The sequence below is a fragment of the Crinia signifera genome, chromosome 11, assembly GCF_055691185.1.
Source record: "Crinia signifera chromosome 11, ASM5569118v1, whole genome shotgun sequence".
Classification (NCBI taxonomy): domain Eukaryota; kingdom Metazoa; phylum Chordata; class Amphibia; order Anura; family Myobatrachidae; genus Crinia; species Crinia signifera.
Window position 1 is genome coordinate 45,843,322 of NC_139227.1, and position 25,982 is coordinate 45,869,303.

Consider the following 25,982-nt stretch of genomic DNA (forward strand, 5'->3'; position numbering starts at 1 on the left):
CGCCGTTCATTAATCGTTAAATCTCTCTTTTTAAAGATTACTCTTTTTCTATATATATATTACTGTTTTGTAATTTTTGTACATGGTTTTGTGAATAACTATTCCTGTATGGTCTTTATGAATATATTACATTATATTATATTTTATTATCAGCCTCGTCCTCCGGCTTTCTGGCCATCTGTATGTATTTTTTGCTTTTCATTGTCAGTTCTTGCTCCGCAGAAACTGTTTGGAATTGGATATATATACTGTCCATTCATTTGTTACACTGTATTAACTTGCCTTTTTTACTGTATAATATTGCTGTTTATTGCAATTATGTTGTATTTTTAAAATTTTTATGAAATTGTTCGTTGTTTGTACAAATGTACTGTTTTGTTTGGGAAGTATATGCCTCCGGCAAACCCACAGCCTGATTGGTTCTTGTCTGGAAATACACACCTCCGGCAAGCCCACAGCCTTATTGGTCACTGCTCACTCTTAAGCCGCCGGCAGACGGTCACCAACCACGCCCTCTGACGAAGTTTGATACGAAACGCGTTAGGGCGGGGTTTGGTGACGTCTGCTGTACCTGTGCCCCGGCTTCCCCACCGCGTCCGTTCCTGTCTGGAGTTGCCGGCGCGCTTCCCTCACTCCCCGTGCGGTGAGCGTGTCCAGTTACCCGGCTGAGTCCTGACGGAGGTTGGAGTTTTGCCTGAGGCTTTTATTGAAATATCTTGTGGTAACCAGCCCACAGCGGTTACCTTAACGGTACGAGTCCACATTGATTTTATGTGCCGCAGCACTGTATGTGTTTTAAAATAAATACAGTTTTACACTATGAAGCGCTTCTCTATTCCATTCTGAAACAGATTTTCCTTAACCCTACGAGTCCTGGGTTCTTTGCTGGAGAAAGCTGCAGTCCTTTATACTCTTGGACTTAGTGTCTCACAGGAAAACGTCTATCCTGTCTACTATTCGTCTGGTTGGTGACCACACACAAGCGCAGATTCATCTTTCCTGTTGTTCTACATTATATATATATATATATATATATATATATATAATTATCATAATGGGACTGGAGTCGGAGGGGGGACAGAGGGGAGGAGCCTGTCACACTCCAAAGAAATTTAAAGTGCCGGCTCCTGCTAACACTCACTCTATCCCTAGCATAAGCAGCCTTCAGTGTCCCCTGTGAATGAAGGAGAAACATTGGTCGGGTTATAGGTCTCAGTCAGTAGGTCTACCCCCAAAAGGTCGACATGGTCAAAACATAGACATGAGTTTTTCATGAGTTTTTTTAACCCGCTTGTTTGTACTTCACCATCAATGTCACCATAAAGGGGGCGTTACAGTAATTGGGGGTCTGTGTCAACAGTTGTCAACATTGACACCCCCCAAACAATGAAAATGTCTACTCGACATTTTGACCCTGTCGACCTATTGCATATCTACCTTTTGGGGTAGACCTATTGACCTTCTATCTAGACACTGTCTATCTAATAATCTGAAAAACGGAAAACATTTCCTTTCGCTGTCCGTATGATCTTTTCTCTTATTTCCTCAACATATTGAGCCTGATTTAGGGCTACAGTATAAGCTTATGCAAGTGCGGTATTCTCCGTAAAGCAGCTGCTGACATCAGCAAGGGAAGCTGCCACCCAAAATCAAAAGAGACGCTCACCTGAGCAACAGAAAACATGGACTGCTGGAGTAGGTCTCTGGCTATGCAGACTGGCTGCAACAGTAGCAACGCAGGTGCCATCTTTATGTACGCTAGTACTTGCAGATGATGTCAGATACACACCCCAAAAACGGCCATGACACGCCTGCTTTTTTACAAGCACTCCCTGCTAACACCATGTTAACATCCCAAACGGTCACCTCCTGTCAATCACTGTGCGGAGGCATCCTCATTGTGTGCAGGTTCTTACAGGAATACAGGACAGCTAATTCATGTCAATGTTATATTTCATGTTTCATGGATTTAAATTGAAGACCATAAACCAGTTTGAAGTGAATGCTGCATAGTGCTCTATAGATCAGAACGTACTGTGGAACTACACATCTCAGCATGCCCTGACGAAGTTTAGCATGCAAAATGGTGATGGGGCATGCTGGGATATATAGTTCCACAGCAGCTAGACTGCCACATTGCCGAATCTGGTCTTAAGCTGTATATGAAAATGAACTGGGTCAAATCGGCCTTTGGCATCAACAATATATAAAGGAACGAATACAAAGAACAGTCTGATGGCGGCATCAGTTTAATATATAAAGGTTATATAAAACTGTACATTTATCATTCTCTATTTTTCTTTAAATTATAAAATTGCAATATATATATATTTTTTTATATCAAGCATTTAAATACACAGTCCGGCTGCTGGCCGGATTCACTCCTGTCCTTAAAAAAAAAAAAAAAAGGATTAAAATGACAGTATCTAACAACGAAGGTCTAAAATATAACATTGTGGCATTTGTCGGTAGAAAACGGTGTTTAGTGCAGGGGCTGATTTCATGTGAATATCTGATGCCCAAATGACAGTTCTGAACGTTGAGGACTCCACATGAACGCCAACCGCGTCCGTCCTCATCTCGCAGCCGGTCATAGAATAAGTCTCTGATTGATGATTTTTCTGTTGATTTCTGCAAGGGCCACGGAGAACACGAAAGCCTTTTCATCTGACAGGTTGGCGTACATGTCCACCTCCTTTTCCTGTTTCTCTGGAAGAAAAAAAGGGGGGGAAAAAACAAAAACGTTAAAATCGATTATTTAGGATCAGCACGAATTTTGGAAACGAGGGAGTCGTTAGCAACGTAGGAGCTCACAGCGCATTTATATATAGAATGGGCTAACCAGACGTCTTTTCTGCTACCCGCAGCACTTGTAAGATTGTTCTAGGAAGGAATCCAGAACAAGTAGAAGCTGTTGTCTTTTGTGCTGCTAACAAAGATGGCTGCCACTCCACTACGGATCTCTAATGTACAAGCATATACTCAGCTCTGATTGGCTGTTTGTAATTAAAACAGGAGAGCAAACCAACATTTCTGCCAATACCTGTCGTAGCTGTAAGTGTCCAGGTGGGTGACATCAGAGAACGGCCCTTTATTACATCATGTGACTATTATGCCTGCATATCATCATACTGGATATTTATCATGCGAGAAAATGAGGCGGTAACAAGTTATATGTAATAAGACGGCCACAGCAGCGCCAGTGTCCCCCAAGTGTTTGGCTGCTAAACCAGAGCACCATAAAGAGCCAGATCTAGTGCAGTTCCGCCACCGACGAGCCAGATGGTGGGCTCTCTGGTCTGGCAAGCGTGAGTATTACAATGCCTACTCGCTGTCAGTTTGTGGACAGGAGACAGATCTGGCCAGTAACACATGTGCATGGCCAACCTAGAAACCAGCTCGGACATTCTACATCACTGGCATTTATCATATATATATATATATATTGTCACTGCAGGAGGAGGAGGAGTGCCGGGTTACTGCTATATACACAGATATATCTATGTATATAGATATATACACTGGTATGGGTCATTGGATTGACCCATATTAAGTCAACCTGGCTTAGGTCGACACACAAAATAGGTAAATATGCCTAAGGTCCACATGGGTGACCGGTCGACAGTCAAAAGGTCGACATGGGTTTTTTTTTTGGTCCCGAATGCCGACATGGGCGCTGTATCGGTGTACCGCGCCCCTCGCATGGCTTGCTGCACTCACCATGCTTTGGGCACACTACTCTATTTTCCTCCATGCCCTGCCGGCACACGTCAGCTAAAAAAAAAAAAAAAAAAAAACCCACGTTGACCTTTTGACTGTTGACCTAGCTATTGTCGACGTAATGCTTGTGTCCACCTTCCACCCATGTCGACATTAGGCACGTCAACCTATTTCATGTGTCGACCTTCAGCGGTCTACCCAATGCATGTCGACATTAACTGTCGACCCAACGACCATATACACACAATTTTAACATTTATTTATTTGACAGCATGAGGGGCGGGAACAATACACACATGTACAGGTATATAAAAGGAAACAGTGTAGATCAGGAGAATGAGACAGGAGCAGGTGGGAAAGACAACCACACAACACTGCCATACAGTGGGGAAGGACACACACAATGTACATATGGAATAATGTAGATCCGGCTGCGCCCAGTCACAAGAGCACGGAGCAGGCCGTAACAATAAGTGCATTATGGAAGCAGAAACAGTCCTACAACGCAATGTCCCCTCACAGGTGTGGGAGACATTCTATAGACAGACAGCCAATAGGTCCACCCCAAAAAGGTTGACATGCAATAGGTTGACAGGGTTTAAAGGTCAACCTGAGTTTGTCACATTTTTTGTGTTAATGTCAACGACAGTCGAGGTGGCCGCCCAATTAGAGCAATGGGTACACTCCCTATGCTATGCTCACACACTATTATATTGTGCTCACTGTGCTCACTGCGGTCATGGATGGTGAAGTAAATCAAGCCAGATTAAAAAACAAAAAAATAAAGGAAATGAAATCCCATGGAGACCTCGCCAGGTTTACCTTTTGTCCCTGTCACCCGTTTGGGGTAGACTTACTGACTGTCTGTAGAAGCAGCCCTCGCGCATTCGCAGTGATCTTCTCGCCCAGCAGGCTGAAATCACTCTGCTGCCCTCTGAGGACTGACACCCCACGCACCGCCACCTGTGGGTGCACTCCCATGTGCACCAGCACCACCGCACAAGACATACACATGCGTTCCATGCATGGTCGCGTGCAGGGCATTTCAGTGCATCCTTCCAGCAAAGGAAATCCCCTCAGTTGCGCACTATTGTGTCCGATAGTGCCATGTTATATATGGGAACACCATGTGACATAGGGGTGACGTTCACCACACACCCACACTTCTCCAATACATACACAATAATGGAAGTCTAAAGGTGCCCATACACGTTACAATTATTGTATACAATATCGCATCTCATCAGATCTCAGTTTTGTCATGAGAGGAGATCTAGTACACAAAGTATGTGCAGAACATAATTTTTGTACTAGATCTCATCGCAAAATCGATATGCGATATTGTATACAATAATTGTAACATGTATGGGCACCTTTACACTATATACAGCATAATTGGTGTAGTAATTATAGCACTGAGGTTTTTAGTTTGAAACCCAATGAAAGCTCAACATGGAGATCCACATTTTCCGAAATATTGGGTGTTCCTGGGGTACGTTTGGAGGGTGCGAGGGATGGTGTGTCTCAGTTCCTATAGAGGCTGTGAGCGGGAGACTCAATCCTCATGGATCTACACCAGGGAAGGGTAGCGGCATAAGCATTTCGTCACAGACGCAACTGCAGCAAAAGACCCAAGGACGGCAGTGACTGCAGTGTCTGAATCAGGACAGATTCCATTGTAATATTCATCAAGGGAGAAAACTTGTAGGGCAGTGTACAAGGGGGATCTGACACAGGGCACACACAGGAAGACTGCAGTCAGATAAAGGTCGAATATTCATCAAGGCAGAATACAAGGGGGATCTGACACAGGACACACACATGGAGGCTGCAGTCAGATAAAGGTGGATGGATGGTTCGATGCTACGGTAAACCAGGTGGCAATAGCACAGGGCATGCGACTGGTCACCTGAGCAGCTGTAAGACGTGTGTGATAACCAACTTAAGTCATCCGGGGTTAGTACTACTTGCCATACTGCGGGGTACCTCTGGTATTATGATGACTACATGTTCATGGGCATAATAACAGTTATTAGCGTGTTACGGAGCCCAAATACTGCTGCCTCCTGGGCATGATGCTCACAGGTGGGCAATATTACCAGATGCTTGGCAGTGAACATTGTCATTTACTTATTATTGGATAATACCATTAGATAGATAGATAGATAGATAGATAGATACCACTTTATTGTCATCACCCTAAATTAGGGCGACAAAATTCCATTTAGCATCCATCCGAATACGTACATACAATAAAAAAACAGAATCCATAAGCAAATTACAATGAATACTTAAAACCCATTAACCCTCCTCCCCTGACCAAATTTCGTATTTAATTCTACAATAGCCCTAGGAAAAAAGCTATTTCTCAGCCTACTAGTCCTACGCCGTAAACAACTAACGCCTGCCTGACGGTAGTAACACAAATAAACCATTTGCCGGGTGGGTGTTCTCTTTTAAAATGTTATGAGCTCTGCGCAAACAGCGCTTACTCTGAATCTCCTCAGCAGACGGGAGAGTAGTACCCATTATCCGTTGGGCCAGTTTGATTACCCTCTGTATAAGTTTCCTTTCTGCAGCGGTACAATTCCCATACCAGAGATACGACTGGTCAAAATACTCTCCACTGCACATCGGTAGAAATTCAGCAATATGCGCTGTGACAGTTGATGTTTTTTCAACATCCGAAGGAAAAAAAAGGCGTTGATGAGACTTTTTTACCAAGCATTTAGTATTAACTGACCATGTTAGGTCCTCAGAAATCTAAGTAACCAGAAATTTAAAGCTAGAGACACGCTCCACACAAGTACCATTAATCTGTATCGGCGTGATCGGGATAGATTTTTTCCTACGAAAATCTACCACAATCTCCTTAGTCTTACTAGCATTAAGAAAGAGATTATTTACACTGCACCAATCAGCCAGATGCTGAATCTTATCCCTATATGCCATTTCATCATTATTATCAATCAGGCCAATTAAATGTTGTATCATCAGCGAATTTAATAATGGTATTGGCTTGCAGTCAGATGTAAAGATGGAATAGAGAAATGGGCTTACACTATGGTTACAGCTGGCATTGTATAAGGCACCACTGCTTTGGCTGGTATATTTGGCACGATCAGGTGGTTCTTCACAAGTACCGTCATACCATGACAATAGGCACAGCGTTCCAATGCAGCCCGCTGGTGACCATGAACCAATTTCAGATAAAATAGTATTCAACTATTAACTGTCACTCTAACACGGTTATAAGCCGCAGATCTGCCCACAAACCCACAACAATTATTACAAAAGGAAATATTATACCAATCCCAGCGTTAGCAATATTTGTGAATTTTCAACTACAATGGTCCAAGTCCAAAGAAGAAACAAACGCTCACTAGATACAAGTGCTGGACAGCAGCTGCTCACAAGTGTTGCCATTACCTTCTCCTATCCACAGCTGCCTCCTGCTTCCGCGGTCGCCGCGCTGCCCCCTGGCTTCCTCGCCGTTTCTTGACGCTGACCCCTCATATCCAGTTTCCTTGAAGCTTCTGGCTGCTGCCGAGTAAGACTAATGGGTTAGGGTGAAGCTGCGTGAGGGAAGGAGGCAGTAACAGGTGGTGGGGAGAGGTGCGATGTTAGGGATTGACAGGGGGTAGAAAGAGAAGGATCCAGGGCAGTAAAAAGCTTAGCTCCCAACATTCATCTAAATGACGGACTTCCAAAACGTTTAAATGGGCAAAATAAAAAAATAGACAATGAAAGCATAGATCAAACCAAAACTCACATTGGAAAGAGTTTCCCAAGAGATCTTGTCCTCCCAAAAAAACAGACCTTTTTTTGGGAAGGGGGGGGGGGGGGGGAGTGTGTGTGTGTGAGTGTATGAAATGAAAACGTCAATATGAGTTCTTCACACTTTTTTACTCTCCATTTTTCACACTTTTCCATACTATACCACCCATGGTGACTATTGTTGGGAATAGTAAATTGGCAAAGCGAGCGTATGTGGGACACTAATCGGGTTCCATCTGTTAAAATTGACACAAAAAGTGTGTCGATCATTTCAGTGTCAACCTCTTTTCCAAGACCTTGTGAATGTCAACTTCTTGGAGTCCACATCCAAATGCAACAGGGCCAGGATTACCAGAGGTCCAGGATTTTGTCTGTGAATTTCCATATTTTAAAGCAGCAATCATTTTGATTGCAAAACCACCCTGTAAGTACAGTCATTCTCTGACGAAATCCCAGACCCCTGGAAATTCAGACCCGATTCCATTTCCCCCTTGGTGTTAGGACTAAGGTGGGTGGTGAGGTCCCGAGGTAGCAGGAATTAGGCTGTAGAGGGGTGAAAGTAGGAGAGGGAGGGAAGTTCAGGCTGTGCAGTTAGAGCTAGGCTGTGAAGCGCATTAGCGGTATAAGCCGGAGAGGTTACCGTATGGCGCGGGTGGAGGTATGTGACTTACCTGCAGACATCCAGCGCTGGGCTCCACCACACTAAACTAATTGCTCCCATAATCTCAAAGCAATAACTTAGGAGCAATTGTACATGACCCATTTTATGACCATTTAGGCTGGTGTTATTCTTTTATGTTACTCGACAACTCCATGTATATATAAAATAAACACATACACACAGTGATCAGGGTGACGTAGGACTTGATACAGGTTGTTTCACAACGCAATCTGAAGTCACCTTTTTCCTCTTCTTGCCTCTTGGTGGCAGCGGTCTTCGGCCGGCCCCTGCCGCGGCGCGCCGGGTCGGACTGGCTGTTGGACCGGGACCTTCTTCTGTTCTCCAAGTCCTTGCTGACTGTGGAGATGATCCGCTCTCTCTTAATTCTCTCTGTGCGCCGTCTTTTGGGATCGGAGCGGTTTTCTGCATGAAGCAAAAGAGAAAGTAATTGCAATCTCTTAGCGAGCCCGGCGTCTTGCTGCCTGACCACAGAACGCCCATATTCTCTCTACCTTCTTCTGTCACTGCTTTCTATGGACTGAGCACCCCAGCGGCACAACCTTGGCAGTGCTAGAAATTTTACCTCTCCGGAGAACATTAATTCAGGAATGAGAGCGTGGATTGGAGTCTACCGCATAGTTAATGTGGACATCCAATCAGAGTAACCTAAACATAAATGCTGCATTCATTTAAACCTCTCCAACCCGTCCCCCCCTTTTTTATTTTACTATTAGACCCTCATGAACAGTGTTCCATTAATATAACCAATTCACAGAAGCAAAATGCAGGATGCAAAATTGCCAACGATGGATTGTAAGGGTTAGATTCAATTGTTTAAGCCACCAGCAGATGGCGCCCAATGCGTGAGCAGCTACCGAGGGCTGCATTTCATCTCCCATGCCCAGGGTGTGACCTACTTGAGCATGTCCATCTATCACATCTTGTTCCTACTCTGCTGTGTATATATATGTGTTTCTTCACACACCTTGTTATACCATGCCTGAGGAAGAGACCTAAGTAGTCTCAAAAGCTTGCATTTTAACAACATTTCTTTTTGTTAGCCATTAAAAGGTATCATATTTGCTAGATTGCTATTTTGTTTTTCTCACTGAGGAACAATAAAACTTTTCTACTTGAGCACAGAAACTGGATTTTTCGCTTTGGTCTAGTTTTGCTGCTTACGCAGTGTTTATCCTGGTTTCAGACCCTCAAGGATTTAGGTCTGATATTACCAGGCCAACATCTGGGTCATGTGTTGTGTATCGGGTCTACCCCAGGTTAACGTAAAGGCCCATACACACTGTGTGATATTGAGCTGAAAGACTCTCAAACTTGGTGTTTTGAGTGGCTTTCAGCTCAAAGCCGCCCATTGTGTATGGCCCGGCGATGAGTGGTGATGCATGCTCACGCATTATCGCCAGGAAAGCTGCACATCTGAAGGCTTTCCGTAGTGCTGCGGTACGCAAAGCCATCCGCCACCCGCAGACAGTGCCAGGCAGGGGGAGAGCAGCTCCCTGTGTATGCACTGAGCGGCTTTCCCCCCAGCGATGACAAAAAACGCCCAGTGTGTATGGACCTTTAGACAGGTATTATTGATACACAAGTAGAGCCAAGATCCCAAGACACACAAGTTGACCCTTTCACACCCGACAATATTCCAAGTCAGAGACTAAATGGAGTATTAACAAGTCTGTTCACTATGGATTTCTACTTCAGGAAACCACATTGTACAACCAATGACTGCTTTTGATTGGAGGAGCGAGCATTTCTATCCAATCAGACGCAACTCATCCACTGACATCACCCCAACACTATGTATTGATTAGTAAACCTAAGATCCAGACAATGATACTTGGGGAAAGGGCTGCAGGTCATGCAACTTCCAAAAAGGAGCTTGTTTTGTCATTTAAAACAGCGGTTCTCAACCTCAGTCCTCAAGGGCCCCCAACAGTGCACGTTTTCCAGATCTCCACACACAATCAAAGGGGAAATAATTAGCTCCACCTGTGAGCTTTTAAAATGTGTCAATGACTAATGAGTGCACCTGTTCACCAGCCAGGTGACCTGGAAAACGTGCACTGTTGGGGGTCCTAGAGGGCTGAGGTTGAGAATCACTAATTTAAAAAGGTCTAAAATTAGATACACTGGATTAGAAGGCATGTTTGTTTAATGTGGAATTCATCCATTAAGTAGAACATGCTTGCCAATTTCATAAGTGCCCACCACCTCCCCAAGCAGCCAGAAAACGTATAGTAAGAAAAGCCAAAAGGCACAGACAGGTGAGCATATACTGTACCTGAGGTGGGCGTTAATCTCTCAGTCTGTCTTGCATGCAGAAGTTTCCGACTGATAAATATGTATCCACAAGGACATGACTTGCACGCAACAGGAACCTGGAAGACAATACACACATTGCAACATGAGGGCTGGGTCATAGGAACGCAGCACAACAGCTGTGTCAGGCTACCGATGGCTCTGCAGCCGCTGTGGAACAGTACATCCCAGGTTACCAGTACACCCGCAGTGTAGATGGAGGCGACGTTTGGAGATGACATCATCTCCAAGCACCGGGACCACGGTGATCACCGCCGGATACACCGATCGCCGTGCTGGGGGCAGCCCAGCACCAAGGTAAGCTGCTGGGCTACCCCCAGCCCCCGTGCACCCCTTCAGCCATCGCCCGGGAGGTGATGGATGCCGCACACAGCAACCAAGAACTACAGCCTGGAGCCGTTAGTAACATCTGCAGCAAAGTGAACCCAGCCCCACTAAATAAATCCATATGTACAAAGAGGCAAACATGTTGACCTTTATACGGGTCAACCATTTCCACAAGAGTCTTTTGCTTGTGTCGACATTATAAATGTTGACAGTGTATGTCAACCCATTGATGGGTCTGTCTAGATACTGTTGACCCTATTTCTATATATACAGTATACACACACACACACGTAGCGTATTTTACCGGTCTTGATTTATGAAGTTCCGCACCTTTGGATATAGATAAACACGTACACAACTGTAAACTGACAAACACACACACACACACAAACAACCCCTTTGCAATGTGCCCAGATGCTACCAGGTTACACAAGAGTAAACGCTGCAGCATTGCTGCCTTCCTCGGGCTGTGCTATACCCGGGGGGGGGGGGGTAATATTGCCAAGTATTGCACACTCTGCTCTGTGCGCCCCCCTCCCATAGCACCAGCTGCAGGATGTACCCAGTATGCAGTCACAGATAGGAGATTACTGCTGAGGTTTATCAGTGGCCGTAGAGCTTTCCCTGGGAAGTGTTGAGCTCCAATACAAAAGTTCTGTGTGTGCCCACTAGACTCATGATGGGTACAAGGCGTGACAGCGGGCAGACTGCTCATACAGCCACATTACCCTGGTGACTGCTCCATGTATGCGAGTAGAAATGCTCAGGGTTATACCCAAAGCCAGGTCACGGGGACACAATCACCACCCACGCAGATTAAAGGGAATGCCAGGGGAAATGTCGCCGCTAAGCTGCCACCATCTGTATCTGTGCACTCGCTCTGCCCTAGCCGAAATCTGCAAATCTTTAAATCGCAGGCTCTTTGCTGGTACCTTGTAATCAGTTTTATCTTGTGCTCTTGGTCGCTGCCATTTTTTCAGAGGGGGTTTATAGTACAATAACTAGGTTCAGGGTTAACCAGGAAAGGGACAATTCTAGAATATATAAGTAATGAAATCAAATGCACCACTCGGTTGTGTGTTTTGATACCTAACTACAGTGGGAGAGATTGCAGGCTGGTAAATGATTTAATGTACACAGTTTAACAGCTAATCAGAAAAGCAGATGCGGAACTTGGCTGGAGAGATAAGACACATGGGCCCTTATTCTGATCGGTGCGGCCCGATCAGAATATGCGGCCACGACCGTGCAGGCGAATCCCCGCCTTCCATACGGATCGCCACCTCCGTCCGTACGCGGATATGTGGCGATCCGCATGAAAGTTGGACGGGGATACGCCTCCTCCGTCTTGGGAGCAGCCCCTGCATTCGATGGTCGCCGAACATCGAATGCAGGGCCGCACGCTCCACTAGGTCCCGCCACCCAAGACCACACGGACACTTGTCCGTGTGAAATCATGTATGGGGGCGGGCAGCTGACATCCGGCGATGTCAGATGCCCGCCCCCTACACACGCGTCACGGCTTCATTACCATGCATACGCCCCGCGTTTGCATGGGAACGCCCATGAAACGCGGGGCGTATGCATAGGGTAATGAGGCTTAGTAGCCCCTCACGCCCCTCTACGCCCCCTGTGCGGCGTGTCAAGAATACGTGCGGCGAAATCGCCTGCACATGCGCAGAGTGACCTCTGCACATGCGCAGACGATAAACATCGGCGGGACGTCCGCATGCGGAGAAATCCGCACCGATCAGAATAAGGCCCATGGTGACTGGGTCAGGGGACAGGCTAAGCAAGTGACAGCTTCCCAGGAAAGGTCAGTATCCTTTATACACATACAGGGGGAGTTGTGCAGGGCACAGAGGACATACAAAACTCAACTGACTGCAACATACAGCGACTAAAGGCCCCCATATATTAGGCTGACTTGTCCTAGGGACAAGTCGGACCCAATTCTCCTGCAAGACGCCCGGCAGCTCCCCGGGAAGCTCACATACAATGTGGCACTTGATGTGCCATTTTTTACATGTGATAAATCGCATAAGATGAGCGCACTCTCAGCCAATCAGCAGCCGGATAGTCATTTGACATGTTATTTTAAAGATGTAATAGCCGCCGCTGCCCGCCCGCTGAGTGACAGCATGAGGATTATCACTGCTGCCCACCCCACTGTCACTGGCATCCCCCGCTGCAAGAAGAGACGCTGCTGCCAGCAAGCTGCACAGTGAGAGCACGTGATTATCACCGCCGCCCGCCCCACTGTCACCAGCATCCCCCGCTGGGCACTCATCCCCCCCCCCCCCAGCCCACTGCAGGAGGTCGGACGTGATCGTACCTGCTGAACATCCGACCTCCTGATCCGGTCCAATGCGCACGGGACCGTGCATCGGATCGGATCAAATGTCAAACACATGCGATTTTGGGACAATTCCATGCGATTTATCGCATAGTGTATGGGGGACTTAACACTCCCCCCTCCCCTGGCAGTGAGGTCAATAGCAGGGGACGCACTGGCTAGTATCATACTGCTTTCACATTGCAGAAACGGGTATTGACCCTGTATTCTTAAATGGGACTTTAAAACGGGTCTGAACCTTAAGACCTTTCACATTGCAGGTGAAAACCGTTTTAAAAAGCATTTAATACCATTCACACATTCAACCCGTTTAACCCCCAAGGGGCACGTTTCAAGCCATAGAAATAGAGCCATTCACATTGCCTAAAAAACAGCTTTGAAACGTGTAGGACTCTGCTTTTTAACCGTGTTGAAATACCAGTTAACTTTAACCGGTAAATCAACTCTGGCACCTTCACATTGCAGCCTTAAATGTTTTAAAATGGAAAAAAAATGACAATATACCGTTTTAAAAGTGCAGTGTGAAAGGGGAATCCGTTTTGTTCAGTTTTTTTTTTCAGGCAGTATTTCATACGCTGCCATCCACTAGGGCATGGGGGAAGAATAGAATAGTGTGCCAAGCGCAGCAAAGTACAGAGCCCGAAGCATGGCGAGCGAAGCAAGTCATGTGAGGGGACTTAGTACCCTGACTCGGTATCTATGTCGACTTACCTCGAAATTCGAGACCAATATTCTTTTTTAAAAACTCATGTTGACCTTTTGACTGTCGACCTTCCAACCCGATCGGCCTTCGTAGTGTGGACCCTATGACCCATACCCCATCACAGCACATGAACAGATGTAGCCATATGTACTGAACTTCGTTACTATATACAGTTTATTGCAGCCATCATACCCAGAAGCTAAACCGTACCAAAAGGCGCAACTGGAAAAGTCCAGTTTTAGTGCTATAATAGGTCACATTTCGCTAATTTCAGCTTGCCATCCCGCTCTGTGATTGTAGGCGTGGTTCATGTATTTGTCCAATAGCAAAAATATGGTCACTGCATTGTCTCCTGGGCCTAAATCCAGCTGCTGGTTCTCTGCCGTTTGTGACATTATTATGTGCTTAACATTTTGCAAGAAACCGCTGAAAATAAAAATCGAGAGAAGGATTTATGCATGATTGCACAGCAACGGAACACGCGCAACTGTAATAAACTGGAGGAAAGTCAGCTGAAACGTACTGACAGAGTAAAGGTGCCCACACACTAGAAAGACCTGCAATCATAAGTTGTGTGCATCTTTTGCCTGTCCTGGACAAAAGATTTCAGGCAAGCGCACATCTTTACCAAAGATTTTTCTTAAGATCCCTGTGTTCCTATGGATCTTTTGTTAAATCTTCTGGTCTTTCATGCAGCACGTAAGATCAGAAGAAAGATCCACGGGAGCGTGCATCGGACCTAAATCGAACGATTTTCGGTAAAAATTGGACAATATATCAACCGATTTATCAGAAATCGGGCAAAAAAAAAAATCGTTCTAGTGTGTGGGCACCTTTATACCCTATATCAGGGGTCCTCAACCTATTTTCTCTGGGACCTCATCAGACAATAAAAATAATTACAAGATCCCAGCAGGTGACTGCAGAAGGTCATCATATCACATGTGTAGTCAGCAGACCGCACATACATGGCAGCATTGTGGAGGCACAAAATGATGTGAGGAGTCAAATATACCATAACCCAGTGGTAGCCAACCCTAGCCTTTGAGAGCTACCAACAGTTCACATTTTCCAGACAACCTAGTTGCTGCACAGCTGCACTCATTAATCACTGACACATTTTAAAAGATACACAGATGGAGCTAATTAGCTCACTTGTGATTCTGTGAGGAGACCTGCAAAACATGCACTGTTGGTAGCTCTCGAGGACTAGGGTTGGCTACCCCAGCCATAACATCACATGTGTAGTCGTCAGCGGACAGCACATACATGGCAGCATTGTGGAGGCACAGAATGATGAGGAGTCAAAAATAACAGACAATTCAACTGTTTTTCAGACTCCTTGAATCACTGACTGAGATTAGAGAAGTCATCAGCCTGATGGTCAGCAGCATGGAGTCAAGACCCCATGCTGAGAAAGTCGGGACCCACAGTTTGAGAACTGCTGTACTATATGATAAGTGCTCATTCCAGCACCCTGCCCCTTTCAAAACCCATGCAGTTCCTCTTTCCTGCCTGGGGTGTCACCCTCTGCTCTGGTGCTTCTCAGCACATTCTGGTCTGTATCTGAGCACTGAAATACAAACCAAACTAGGAGACCCACAGCAGAGAGAGAAACACCACAGACAGGATTCCTGATATTGGTGCGATGATTGTGTATTCTCTGCATCTGTTTTTTTCATCACACCCCATAGAAACGCAAGGGAAAAAGAGATGTTGGCAATACTGTAAGTGCCCATATGCATACAGCATTGTGGCAATGCCCAGCAAACTTAAATCACCATGTGACTGTTACAGATCGGGAAAGGTTACATATGTTCTATGAGGACCAGTACAATGATACACTACAGATGCACACACAGAGGCTGCTCAGACAATGTAATGAACAGTAGATCATTGAGAAATTTATGATGCCATCACATGGCAAACTACAGATCTGACCAATCAGATAAAGCAGCATTTACAGTCCTGTGCTATGCATCACTGCCAGCACCAAAGCCTCTCCATAGGCCTGACATTCACCACCACGGTCAGGACTTCTATCAGGCAGGGTCACATTTACCAGCGCCACGTCAGGACTTTTGTCAATCAGGCAGGGTCACATTTACCAGCACCATGGAAAAGGTAAACACTTTAAATAGGGACACAGGCGGACTGTACTGTATTGTATCAGTCAGTCAGTCATGTTGGATTAGTACAATACTTTGTTACCGAAAATGATGCCATGTTTCTCTACATACATGAGGTGTTGCTCTCTGCCCTGGTGCTTACCAGATACAGACCAGAGTGTGCTAGAACCACTACAGAATGGACACCCCAGGCAGGAAAGAGGAACTATACAGGTTGTGACAGGTGCAGGGTGATAGAAAGAATGCTAGTCTAGAAAAGGTCATGTGACAGTTCAAATTTGAATGGGATCAGGAGTGAGGGCCCATTTGGTTCCAAGAAAAAAAAATGTATAGCCAACTGGGCACCTTTCTTCCAGTGTGTGTCTAATGCCAGGCAGGGATCCCGGTATCACAGCACTTGCTGGATATGGTTCTGTAGCTTTTCAAGCATTACAAGTGGAGCCGCTCTTGTATAGCCTGCATATGTTGGTTGTCCCGGCACGGCACGGCACGGTATCACTGTTTGGCGTTACCAGGTGAGTACAATACCAGCGATCATCCATCAGTTGTCGCTTTTATCAATCTCCACTGCGCATGTGTGAGATGTGTAAAGCAAAGCTTTAGCAAAAGAATACGGATTGCGTGTGCGTGAATTGACTATTAAAATTAAAAAACTACTTTGCTACTACTACTACACATCACTGTACTGTTCAGTAAGTTAGACACAATTGCACGGAAGTGCATCTCATTACACTATTTAAAACTGACTGAGCACAATTGAGCAAATACCGAGCGTAGAATACTTTAAGAATATGGCGCACGTACATCCCATTCCCAGCAAACAGCTCACAGAGTTGGGTAGGATGCATCGTGAAAAATAACCTACTGTACTGTAAAGTAGAGTATGAAGCTACAGTACCTGTAACATACTGTAGGTATAGGATCCACAGATATACAGTACTCTACAGCAGGAATAACACTATACAGTACGAGCAGTACTGACTAGCACAGACGAGGTTAACAAACTAGCTACCGGCTGTCAGCCAAGGCTCCATGGGAGCCCACAACTATGGAGTTACAGTAGCATTGGTATACAGTAGGTGCCATATGTGTTAGGGCACTGCTGTTCAACCTCCTTCTTTGTGAAAAGAGCAGAATACTGTGAAAACAACTCCAGAACGTCCAAGATGCTCGTGCGTCTCATTTTGCTATGGCTGCATTTGAATGGGAGCACTGTGTACGTATTATATACAGGACCAATGGCCGCTATAGCCAAGTGTCATAGGCTAGTGGATAAGTACTGCTCTGCATGTTTTAGGCCCGAGTTCGATTCATAAAAGGGATTTTTTTAAATGTTATCACCTAAATATGTTAAGTTATATTTAATATAACTTGGCACACAAAAAGATCCTGCTTTCCGTGCGTCTCCATGTGTTGAACAGCGCCCATGCTTTCTCTGTTGTTGTAGACCAGACGTCAATCCTTGGATTGACTTATTTTTCGCTACGCACTCGAGGCGCAGGACACTTGCTCCATGCAGGACTCGCATATACATGCCATCTTTAGCATTGTCGCACAGTATGGCTGCTAGACTTGCTCCCCCCTACAGCCACAAAGAGCTCAAGATACTGGTGGCCTGGTGGGACAGACCTCTGGCCAGTAACAGGGCCAGCCATGCCATTCGGAAGAGGTTCCGCAGGACATGGACTGTGAAGTCCCTAGAGAGGTCTGGCGGGACCCCCCGATTAAGTAAGCATTGTACCATACATGGAAACAGGTTTTTTTTTTTATGTGTGTCTAGTTTTATTAAATATACCATGGGTAACGCGTATGGCACAAAAAGGCTTTTATGGAAACAGGTTTTTATGTGTGTCTAGTTCTATTAAATATAACAAATATTTTAATGACAAAATAAAAATAAATAAATGACAGATCGAACACGGCTTCCCAGCGTGTAGAGCGTTGCAGTTATCCACTAGCCTACACCACCTGGTGATAGCAGCCACTGCTCATGAGTCTATGTAAAGAGTGATCCCGTGCAGACGGGGCCGTAATGCCGTTCGCCGAGAATGAAACGGTCCAGGGTTTTGTGTTCACAATATTCAACATCGGGTACGTGAACTGCAGGCCGCCGTTATTATTTGCCTAGGGGACTGGGACACTACACGGCTCATTTTCCCAAGCTTGTACAGTACAGTTGGAGCCGCAATGACGTTCACACAGAGCCGAATTTCCCATTAGGCACGTGAGGCACCGGCCTAGGGGCGGCACATGTTTGGGGGCGGCACTTGGATGCCTGTGATAGTACTGTCAGCCCAAAATGTACCAATAACTGCAAAATATCCACTGTACTGTACCATATTCCATCTTAAATAGAGTGTAAATGGATAGGACATGCAGATACTGCCCCTATAAACTGTCCTACTTAGTAAACATTATTGTTGTGCCTAGAGGCGCCCTCCTCCCTAAATCCGCCCCTGCGTTCACGGGAATGAGGCGCATGATGTAATCGCGTCCCATTCTTGGTAAATGGCGCGGTTCCATCTGTATATCAATCCGCCGCTAGATTGGTGGAGCATTATCCACCCAGCGGTGGTGATATGTATTGCATGAACAATGTATGGTGTGCCGCCATACGTCTCTGCCCACAAGAAAGGCGCTGCGTCAAAACCCTCCCCATGGCGAGCTGGCGGAAACGATGAGAGTGGCTCCATCTGTACATGCAGTAAAGTTTATAACGTACATATATTTGCTTGCAGTGCAGACACCACCAATCTGATCAAGGGAGACAACAGCATTGTGTGCTGAATTTAATGTAACACGGCTCAGAAAAGAGGCTTTACCCTTAATCACCACTGTATTGCACATGCTGTTCTGAGCATCTATACTTGGAATACCAGACCAAGGATTATGAACAAATACAGATCTCGGAAAACAAACGTAGTGGATGGAAAAATTCCACAGAGGTTTGGGGGGGTGTAATGCTGCAACATCTTGCAGAAATGCCAGGAATAAGGCGAGAGGCCGAGCCTGGAGCCAGAATAACATTCACTCTCCTTCCGCATGAAATAATGTTTGGGCCACAATATCCATAGGATCATTATAACGCAGTAAACTCAGAGTGGTCTTGATGCTGAATCACAGATATATGTGGGGGACATGGAAACAAGACACTGAATACAGCAAAGAGGAAAAAACTGCCATTGTGGTGTAATTCAATTAGCCACGGTCATTTATCAAAAGGGTTAATCTATCCACCAGAGCTATTCTATTAGACCAATAGTGAGCCCACCAGCAGCACTTAGGTTATTATTAGGGTGGTAACGGTTGCCGCGACCCTGATGTTCATGGATTTGTGCATTATCACAGACTGTGTTAATTAACATTGGTAGGAATTCAACTGCTTTTTACACCGTTTACTATTCGTTTTGTCTGCCAACAGACATTTCAGCGGGGTTGGGATCATTTGGTCTACAGCATGATGGTCGACAGTCATTAGGTCGACACCATTAGGTCAACATGGGAAAAGGTCGACAGGTCATTAGTTCGACATGGGTCTAGGTCGGCAGTTCGACAAGTTCTAGGTCGACAGTGAAAAAGTCGACATTGGGTTTTCCGCTGTTTTTCGACCTGAATGTCAACACAGTCAACATGGACACAGTTTAAAGTGCACCGCATCCCCTCGCATCACTCGCTATGCGTCGGGCACATTATTTTATTTTCCCACCACACCCTAGTGCAGAGGTTCCCAATCTTTTTTGATTCACGGCACCCTAGAGAATCAGAATTTTTTTCACGGCACCCCTAGGTCCAAAATTTTTTATTAGATTGGGTTTATATGCAATTCTTAGCGGCAGTTATGTGGTAAAGGGCAGGATTTGCTTCTGTTTGTACACATTCTATGATTGGTAGCCACCAGCACTGGTTTTGCTCCTAAATAATTAACCATTAATAATTTCAGTTGGTCCTGGACCACCAAGCTGCGGCACCCCTGCATGTGTCCCGAGGCACCCCAAGGAGCCACGGCACACAGTTTGGGAACCACTGCCCTAGTGGATGGTAGGGCATGAAATACCACTTGTCGGCACATGTCAGCTCAAAAAACAGTAAAAAAACCCAAGTCGACCTTTTGACTGTCAACCTAGACAATGTCGAACTAATGACCTTTCGACCTAGACCCATGTCAACCTAAACCCATGTCAACCTAACAACTGTCGGCCATCATACTGTAGACCAAATGACTGCATCCCTTTCAGCGGTTGCTCCATTCAGGAGGTGGTGAGCTGAAATGTGCGAAAACTTCAGTATTTCCTTCATGTCATTAGTTTACTCGGATTTTGCCACTATACACAGCTAAACCGAAATTGGGTGCAATAAGCGTGATAAAGGGCTCCCATCAATTATTGTAACTTCAACAATTGAATTCCACCCATTACGTTAACCGGTGTTAAAGAGGGTCTGGAATTGAATAGTCTCAGTTGATAAAGCCTGAGGCTACAACCGTTAACGGGGCTGACTGAATTCGGCTGTTAAGTAGAAAATAAGCAGCACTTGTTATTTTGAGGAAGCACATCCCATCAGACATTGATATGGGCTGCTGGAAACTCTCTGGTACAGACACACAACTCTGCCTCATCGGTCCTACTACCTGGGTATCTGACATACATCAGGTCCAAAATTGCAGAAGGGGGATCATTACTACATGTTCCCCATTGAACAGTGCTTCTCCCGTATCCCATTATTGAACCAGCAGCCTCCAAACTTTCAAGCGTTCCCTGAAAACTTACCTCTTCAGGCAAGCTTATCATATTTAAGAACATCCACACAACCTCCAGTAGCATTTACATCTAATTGCATCCCATCAGGACTGTCTTGTAATCTGATGGGACTGCCATGCTATGGAATTCTATCCTTATGTATCCCTATAGATCCAACCACGGTCCTCAAGGCACACCAACAGTGCAGGCGGTACTCTTTACCTAGAACGGCGCCCGCGATCAGAATCGCGGGCGTCGGGGGTAAAAAATCGCGGTAATCGCGGGCATCGCGGGTAAATCGCGGGTACATCAAAATCGGGTACCCGCGATTACCGCGATTTTCCCATAGGGAACAATGTTAAAAAGCCTGATTGACCGCGATTTTACTGTAAAATGCCTCAATGCCCGCGATTTTCACATAGGAATCAATGTTAAATGGGCTACAGAGCCCAAATAGCCCCAATTAACCCTTAAATGTCCCCCCAATTTTTGTACGCCACCCCACGATCCACGCCAACCCGAAGCGTGGCGAGCGCAGCGAGCCCGCGAGGGGCGGCGGTACGCGTCCTCCGACCTTTTCATGCCCTACTATCCACGTCGGCGTGGAGTTGAGAATAGAATAGTGTGGCGAGCGCAGCGAGCCACCGAGCCCGAAGCGTGGCGAGCGCAGCGAGCCCCGCGAGGGGACGCGGATACCTTCACAGGTAAACGCGTCCCTTCGCGGGCTTCACAGGTGTCCGCGTCGCCACGGACACCTGTGAAGTCCGCGAGGGGACGCGTATAACTGTGAAGGTATCCGCGTCCGCTCGCCACGCTTCGGGCTCGGTGGCTCGCTGCGCTCGCCACACTATTCTATTCTCAACTCCACGCCGACGTGGATAGTAGGGCATGAAAAGGTCGGAGGACGCGTACCGCCGCCGCTCGCCACGCTTCGGGTTGGCGTGGATTGTGGGGTGGCGTACAAAAATTGGGGGGACATTTAAGGGTTAATTGGGGCTATTTGGGCTCTGTAGCCCATTTAACATTGATTCCTATGGGAAAATCGCGGGCATTGAGGCATTGAATGCAAAATCGCGGTCAATTAGGCTTTTTAACATTGTTCCCTATGGGAAAATCGCGGTGATCGCGGGCATCGCGTCGCGGCCGTTTATGTGCTGCCCGCGATGTCGCGATCACCGCGATGGGCGCCGTTCTAGGTAAAGAGTACCGTGCAGGCTTTAGTGATATCCAGGCTTCAGCACAGGTGACTTAGTACCTGAGTGATTCTGATTAAACCATCTGTGCTGAAGCCTGGATATCACTAAAGCTGTGTATACATGGGGGCGATAGGGGCTGAAATCGCTGGAAATATGGTCGCAGGCGACCATATTGCCAGTGATGGGATTGTGCCCTGGCGATAAATCGCCGGGTGCGCGCTCCTGTTTTCGGCCCCGTTCTAATCGCTGGTTGCAGGAGCTTGCTCCTGCGTCCAGCTGATTACCTCTGCGGCACCGCCGGCAGAGGTTCCCTTTCATCAGCAACCACCAGTACAGCGCCCCCCCCCCAGACACACACACACACACACACACACTGGGCACACCAGTACAGCCCCCCTCCCACACACACACACACACACAGGGCACACCAGCACAGCCCCCCTCCCACACACTGGGCACACCAGTACAGCCCCCCCCCCCACACACACACACACACACACACACACACACACACACACACTGGGCACACTAGCACTGTCACGTGTAATTGACCCCTTACCCCCTGCACAGTGACAAGCAGCACAGTAGAGGGCCCCAGCACACAGTGACTGCAGGGACAGGTGAGAACACACTAATAGTACATGGAAGCCTACACACGCCGCCCTGCCATAAGTGACAATGACATGCCTCCTTCATAGCCCTCCAATAGGATGTGCGGTGACAGGCGGGCACGGGGGGCGCCACGCTATGCCTGCCCGGCCTGCTGCGAGGGTCTCACCTGTTGGTCGCACTGCGGGCAGGATTTGGTAGCCATTTTCACTTTCTTGGCTCTGGTGGCGGCGGCCAGGGACATGCTCGCCCCCCCGGGGCCCTTCTCTCTTGTTTCCCTCTCTCTCCGCCCTATTCGCAGCCGGACGCCACCAGACGCCCGTCACCCGGGGGCACGCCCACCGCTAGCGCGACCAATGCGCGCCACCACCGCTGCCGTGAGTGAGCGCGGCCTGCTGTCAGCCAATCACAGCCTCCTCCTGGTGGGAGGGGGGAGAAGGGGCGTGGCTATAGTGTAATAGACGTATACACAAACATAATTTACTACTACTATACTACTACACAAACAGTAATACAGTAACCTAGGTAAATGTAGTAACAGTTTTGCTTTTTCAATTAAAAAAAAAAAAAAAACAGTTTTCTCAGCCACATATTACATAGAAACATGTACATGTTATCATATTGCAGTAAATATGTAACATTATAATAATAAAACACAAATAATAATCATTAAAAATACAAATAATCAAAATACAAATAACAAGAAACATGTGTTGACCATTTACTTGTCATTGTCATAGAAACATAGATAAGAACTACTTGGCCCATCTAGTCTGCCCCCTTTGTTATCTTTTAGATAACGTAAACCTTGTTTGATCCTTTGTTCTTTTTATTTGTCACGTTGACCTTTCGTACTTGTTGACTTTTTGTATAAGTTGACATCTATCCAGTGGATATCACAGCTGTTAAAGGGTATATATCACAGAGTTCAGATGTACCCCTTTCACATCGCACCTAATTACCGGGTTCATGCTGCTTTCTTGCCGGTTCGACCCGGTAATTGGTGCAATCTGAAAGGGGTTACTGGGTCCAGCAAACCGGTAACAATACCGGTTCGTTGCCTTGTTGCTTTGCAGTGTGAATGGGTTAATCGGGTCGAGCGACCCGTGTCCCATTCACACCAATGGCGGAAGCAGTGCTTGGAGCAGTGCCAGCTCCAAGTGCTGCCTCCTCCCCAGCCCCCGATGACGCTCTGCCACTCTGCATCGCCCCCGCATGATGTCAGCGAACCTTCAATATTGCTGGCTCGCTGTAGGGTTCTGAACAGAGCAAACTGCAGGGTCGCACCAGGACTGAACTGTTTCAAAGTCCCGGTGCGACCCTGCATTTTGCGATGTGAAAGCGGTATTAGTATTGCTAATCCTTTATTTCTGAATCCCAATAATATTGTATCAGTGCAGATATTTTCATTTGACTTTTGTTTTCATTTGTTTTTGTTTTGTTTGTATTTTCAGTGATAATATATAAATATTTTGGGTGATGTTACTATATTTTCAGAAACAGGTCCGTAAGGCTGTAGGACCCTTGCAATGGGAATGTGGACTTTGGGTTGACATGAATTAAGCCCAGGACTGTTTCTAGATAATTTGTATCCCAGTGCGAACAAATCAAAATTTGCACAAAAAATTTCAAAATTTTCTTCACTTCTTGTTCTAGCCTTTTTCATTTGTTTCAACTTATTCATGCCTGGACTACGATTGGAGCCCGTAAAGAAGTTTGCAGTGAGCAAGGCACCTGGTCTGAAGCATGGCGAGGGTACACAAATTGAGGGTCCACGTGCTTAAATCTACAAATTGGCACAAAAAAATGTGAAAAACTCAGGCCTTGCACCTTTCAGAGCAATTACCGACGACCATGTGATCCACACCCATTGCATTTGTTTTATACTGCGGATACTCCGGTTTCCTCCCACAATCCAAAAATATACTGGTAGGTTAATTGGCTCCCAACAAATTAACCATAGAATGTCTGTGTGTGCATGTACATGTGGTAGGGAATATAGATTGGAAGCTCCACTGGGGCCAGGACTGATGTGAATGTTCAAATATTCCCTGTACAGCACTGCGGAATATGTGTGCGCTATATAAATAACTGCTAATAAATAAATAAATTAAATAAATACTAATATTATAGCAGGCAGGATGACAGTTTCTATTGCAATGTTTCCATGTCCCTGATCCCAATTGGACCTCCCGCCATTTAGCCACTGCCTCAATGCAAGCCGGGAACTGTAGTTCCCCACGCTGTTCTGCGCCGCATATTGCGGCTGTACCACGTGACTCTAGGGACAACATTCCCCAGAGTTCTCCCTGGCGGCACTCGCTGCTGGTACGGTGGTACCCAGCCACCTCGGGGATCCTGCTCGGAGTCGTCTGATGCCTGCTGCCGTGGTGACATGAGGGGCTCAGTGACACGCGTGTGGCGGGGGCTGGCAGGCCGGGCCCCATGGCCACAGGGTCTCCGGGGAGCCACAGGGGGCCCCCGTTCGTACAGCAGCAACGCTGCAGAGGCCCCGGAGGTCCGCACACGGGACAGGATCCTTACCCTGCAGTCTATGAACCCGCAGGTCCGGGCCGTAGAATACGCGGTGCGGGGACCCATCGTGCTGAGAGCCGGGGAGATAGAGAGGGAGCTGCAGCAGGTGAGTGTCTCGTAGGCAGCTCGGGGGACTACAAGGCGCAGCATGCTGTGATGGTGGAGGGTTTGCCTTGCTGGGATTTGTAGTTTCCCTGCAGTCGGAGAGCCATAGGTAGAGATATAAGAAAGATAGGAGGGATGGTGTCAGGATACGTATGCATTGTACCCTGGGTGCCAGCAGCAGGCACCTGGCACAGAGCAGGAGGCATAGGGACCAGCCACAGGGCGGCAGCGCACAGGGACATGGCACAGAGCAGCAGCACACAGGGACCTGTCACACGGCAGCATTGGCTATGGGTGTGGAATGTGTTATGTTGCAGTCTGAACAAGTTTCAGCATTTTCTGCCTAGTAGTAATTGCATCAGCCTGCAGCTGCTCCCCATCCCCCAGTTGTCATCCACACAGTGACTGTCTATGAGCAGCATGATCCCAAGTTCCCAAGCCCTCCATTCTTCTTCTACGGGGCAGTTGATTTCCTGTCCTTACCTTGTATTCCCCCCTGGAGGGGGGGGGGGGGGGGGTGCGCGGTCATTTGGTCTACAGCATGATGATAGACAGTCATTATGTCGACATGTGAAAAGGTCGACATGGTTCTAGGTCGACAGTGTCTAGGTCGACAGTCAAAATGTCGACATGGGTTTTTTCACAGTTTTTTGAGCTGACGTGCCGACAGGCGGTATTTCATACCCTACCAGGGGCGGATTGGGAAATAAAAGCAGCCCGGGAAATAATTTGAAGCAGCCCTGGGGGGGGGGGGGGTGCCATTGCGCGCCGGAGGCGCGTACAAATTTTCAGGG

General features: G+C 46.8%; 2 protein-coding genes across 5 annotated transcripts in view; one reads left to right on the top strand and one right to left on the bottom strand.

Moving 5' to 3' along the window:
- Window positions 1-2,233: 2,233 nt before the first annotated feature.
- On the bottom strand, window positions 2,234-22,932 carry C11H16orf87 (chromosome 11 C16orf87 homolog). Of its 4 annotated transcripts, none has more exons than XM_083164200.1 (5): window positions 22,718-22,932; window positions 10,455-10,551; window positions 8,336-8,581; window positions 7,150-7,263; window positions 2,234-2,709 (listed from the first exon to the last, which is right to left on the bottom strand). In XM_083164200.1, the coding sequence occupies exons 1-5, from the start codon at window positions 22,790-22,792 to the stop codon at window positions 2,591-2,593; spliced, it is 651 nt and encodes a 216-aa protein (XP_083020326.1). In that variant the 5' UTR covers window positions 22,793-22,932; the 3' UTR covers window positions 2,234-2,590. The 4 variants fall into 4 exon arrangements, with proteins under 4 accessions (XP_083020326.1, XP_083020328.1, XP_083020327.1 ...); XM_083164202.1 differs by having other exon boundaries at window positions 7,150-7,260; window positions 8,399-8,581; window positions 22,718-22,930; XM_083164201.1 differs by having other exon boundaries at window positions 8,399-8,581; window positions 22,718-22,930.
- Window positions 22,933-24,825: 1,893 nt separating this feature from the next.
- GPT2 (glutamic--pyruvic transaminase 2) overlaps window positions 24,826-25,982 on the top strand; it is a 28,472-nt gene continuing 27,315 nt past the window's right edge. Inside the window, exon 1 of the mRNA XM_083164199.1 lies at window positions 24,826-25,189. Within this exon, the coding sequence (XP_083020325.1) occupies window positions 24,944-25,189 (246 nt within the window). The 5' untranslated portion in view covers window positions 24,826-24,943. The remainder of the gene's footprint in view (window positions 25,190-25,982) is intronic.

Bases quoted from the DNA above. Each gene is read 5' to 3' on its own strand.
- C11H16orf87 (XM_083164200.1), bottom strand. From the start codon at position 22,792: ATGTCCCTGGCCGCCGCCACCAGAGCCAAGAAAGTGAAAATGGCTACC. The intron at 10,552-22,717 runs GTGAGACCCTCG...ATTGTCTTCCAG, and splicing joins GCCCGCAGTGCGACCAACAG to GTTCCTGTTGCGTGCAAGTC. The intron at 8,582-10,454 runs GTACAGTATATG...TGCTTCATGCAG, and splicing joins GAGATTAACGCCCACCTCAG to AAAACCGCTCCGATCCCAAA.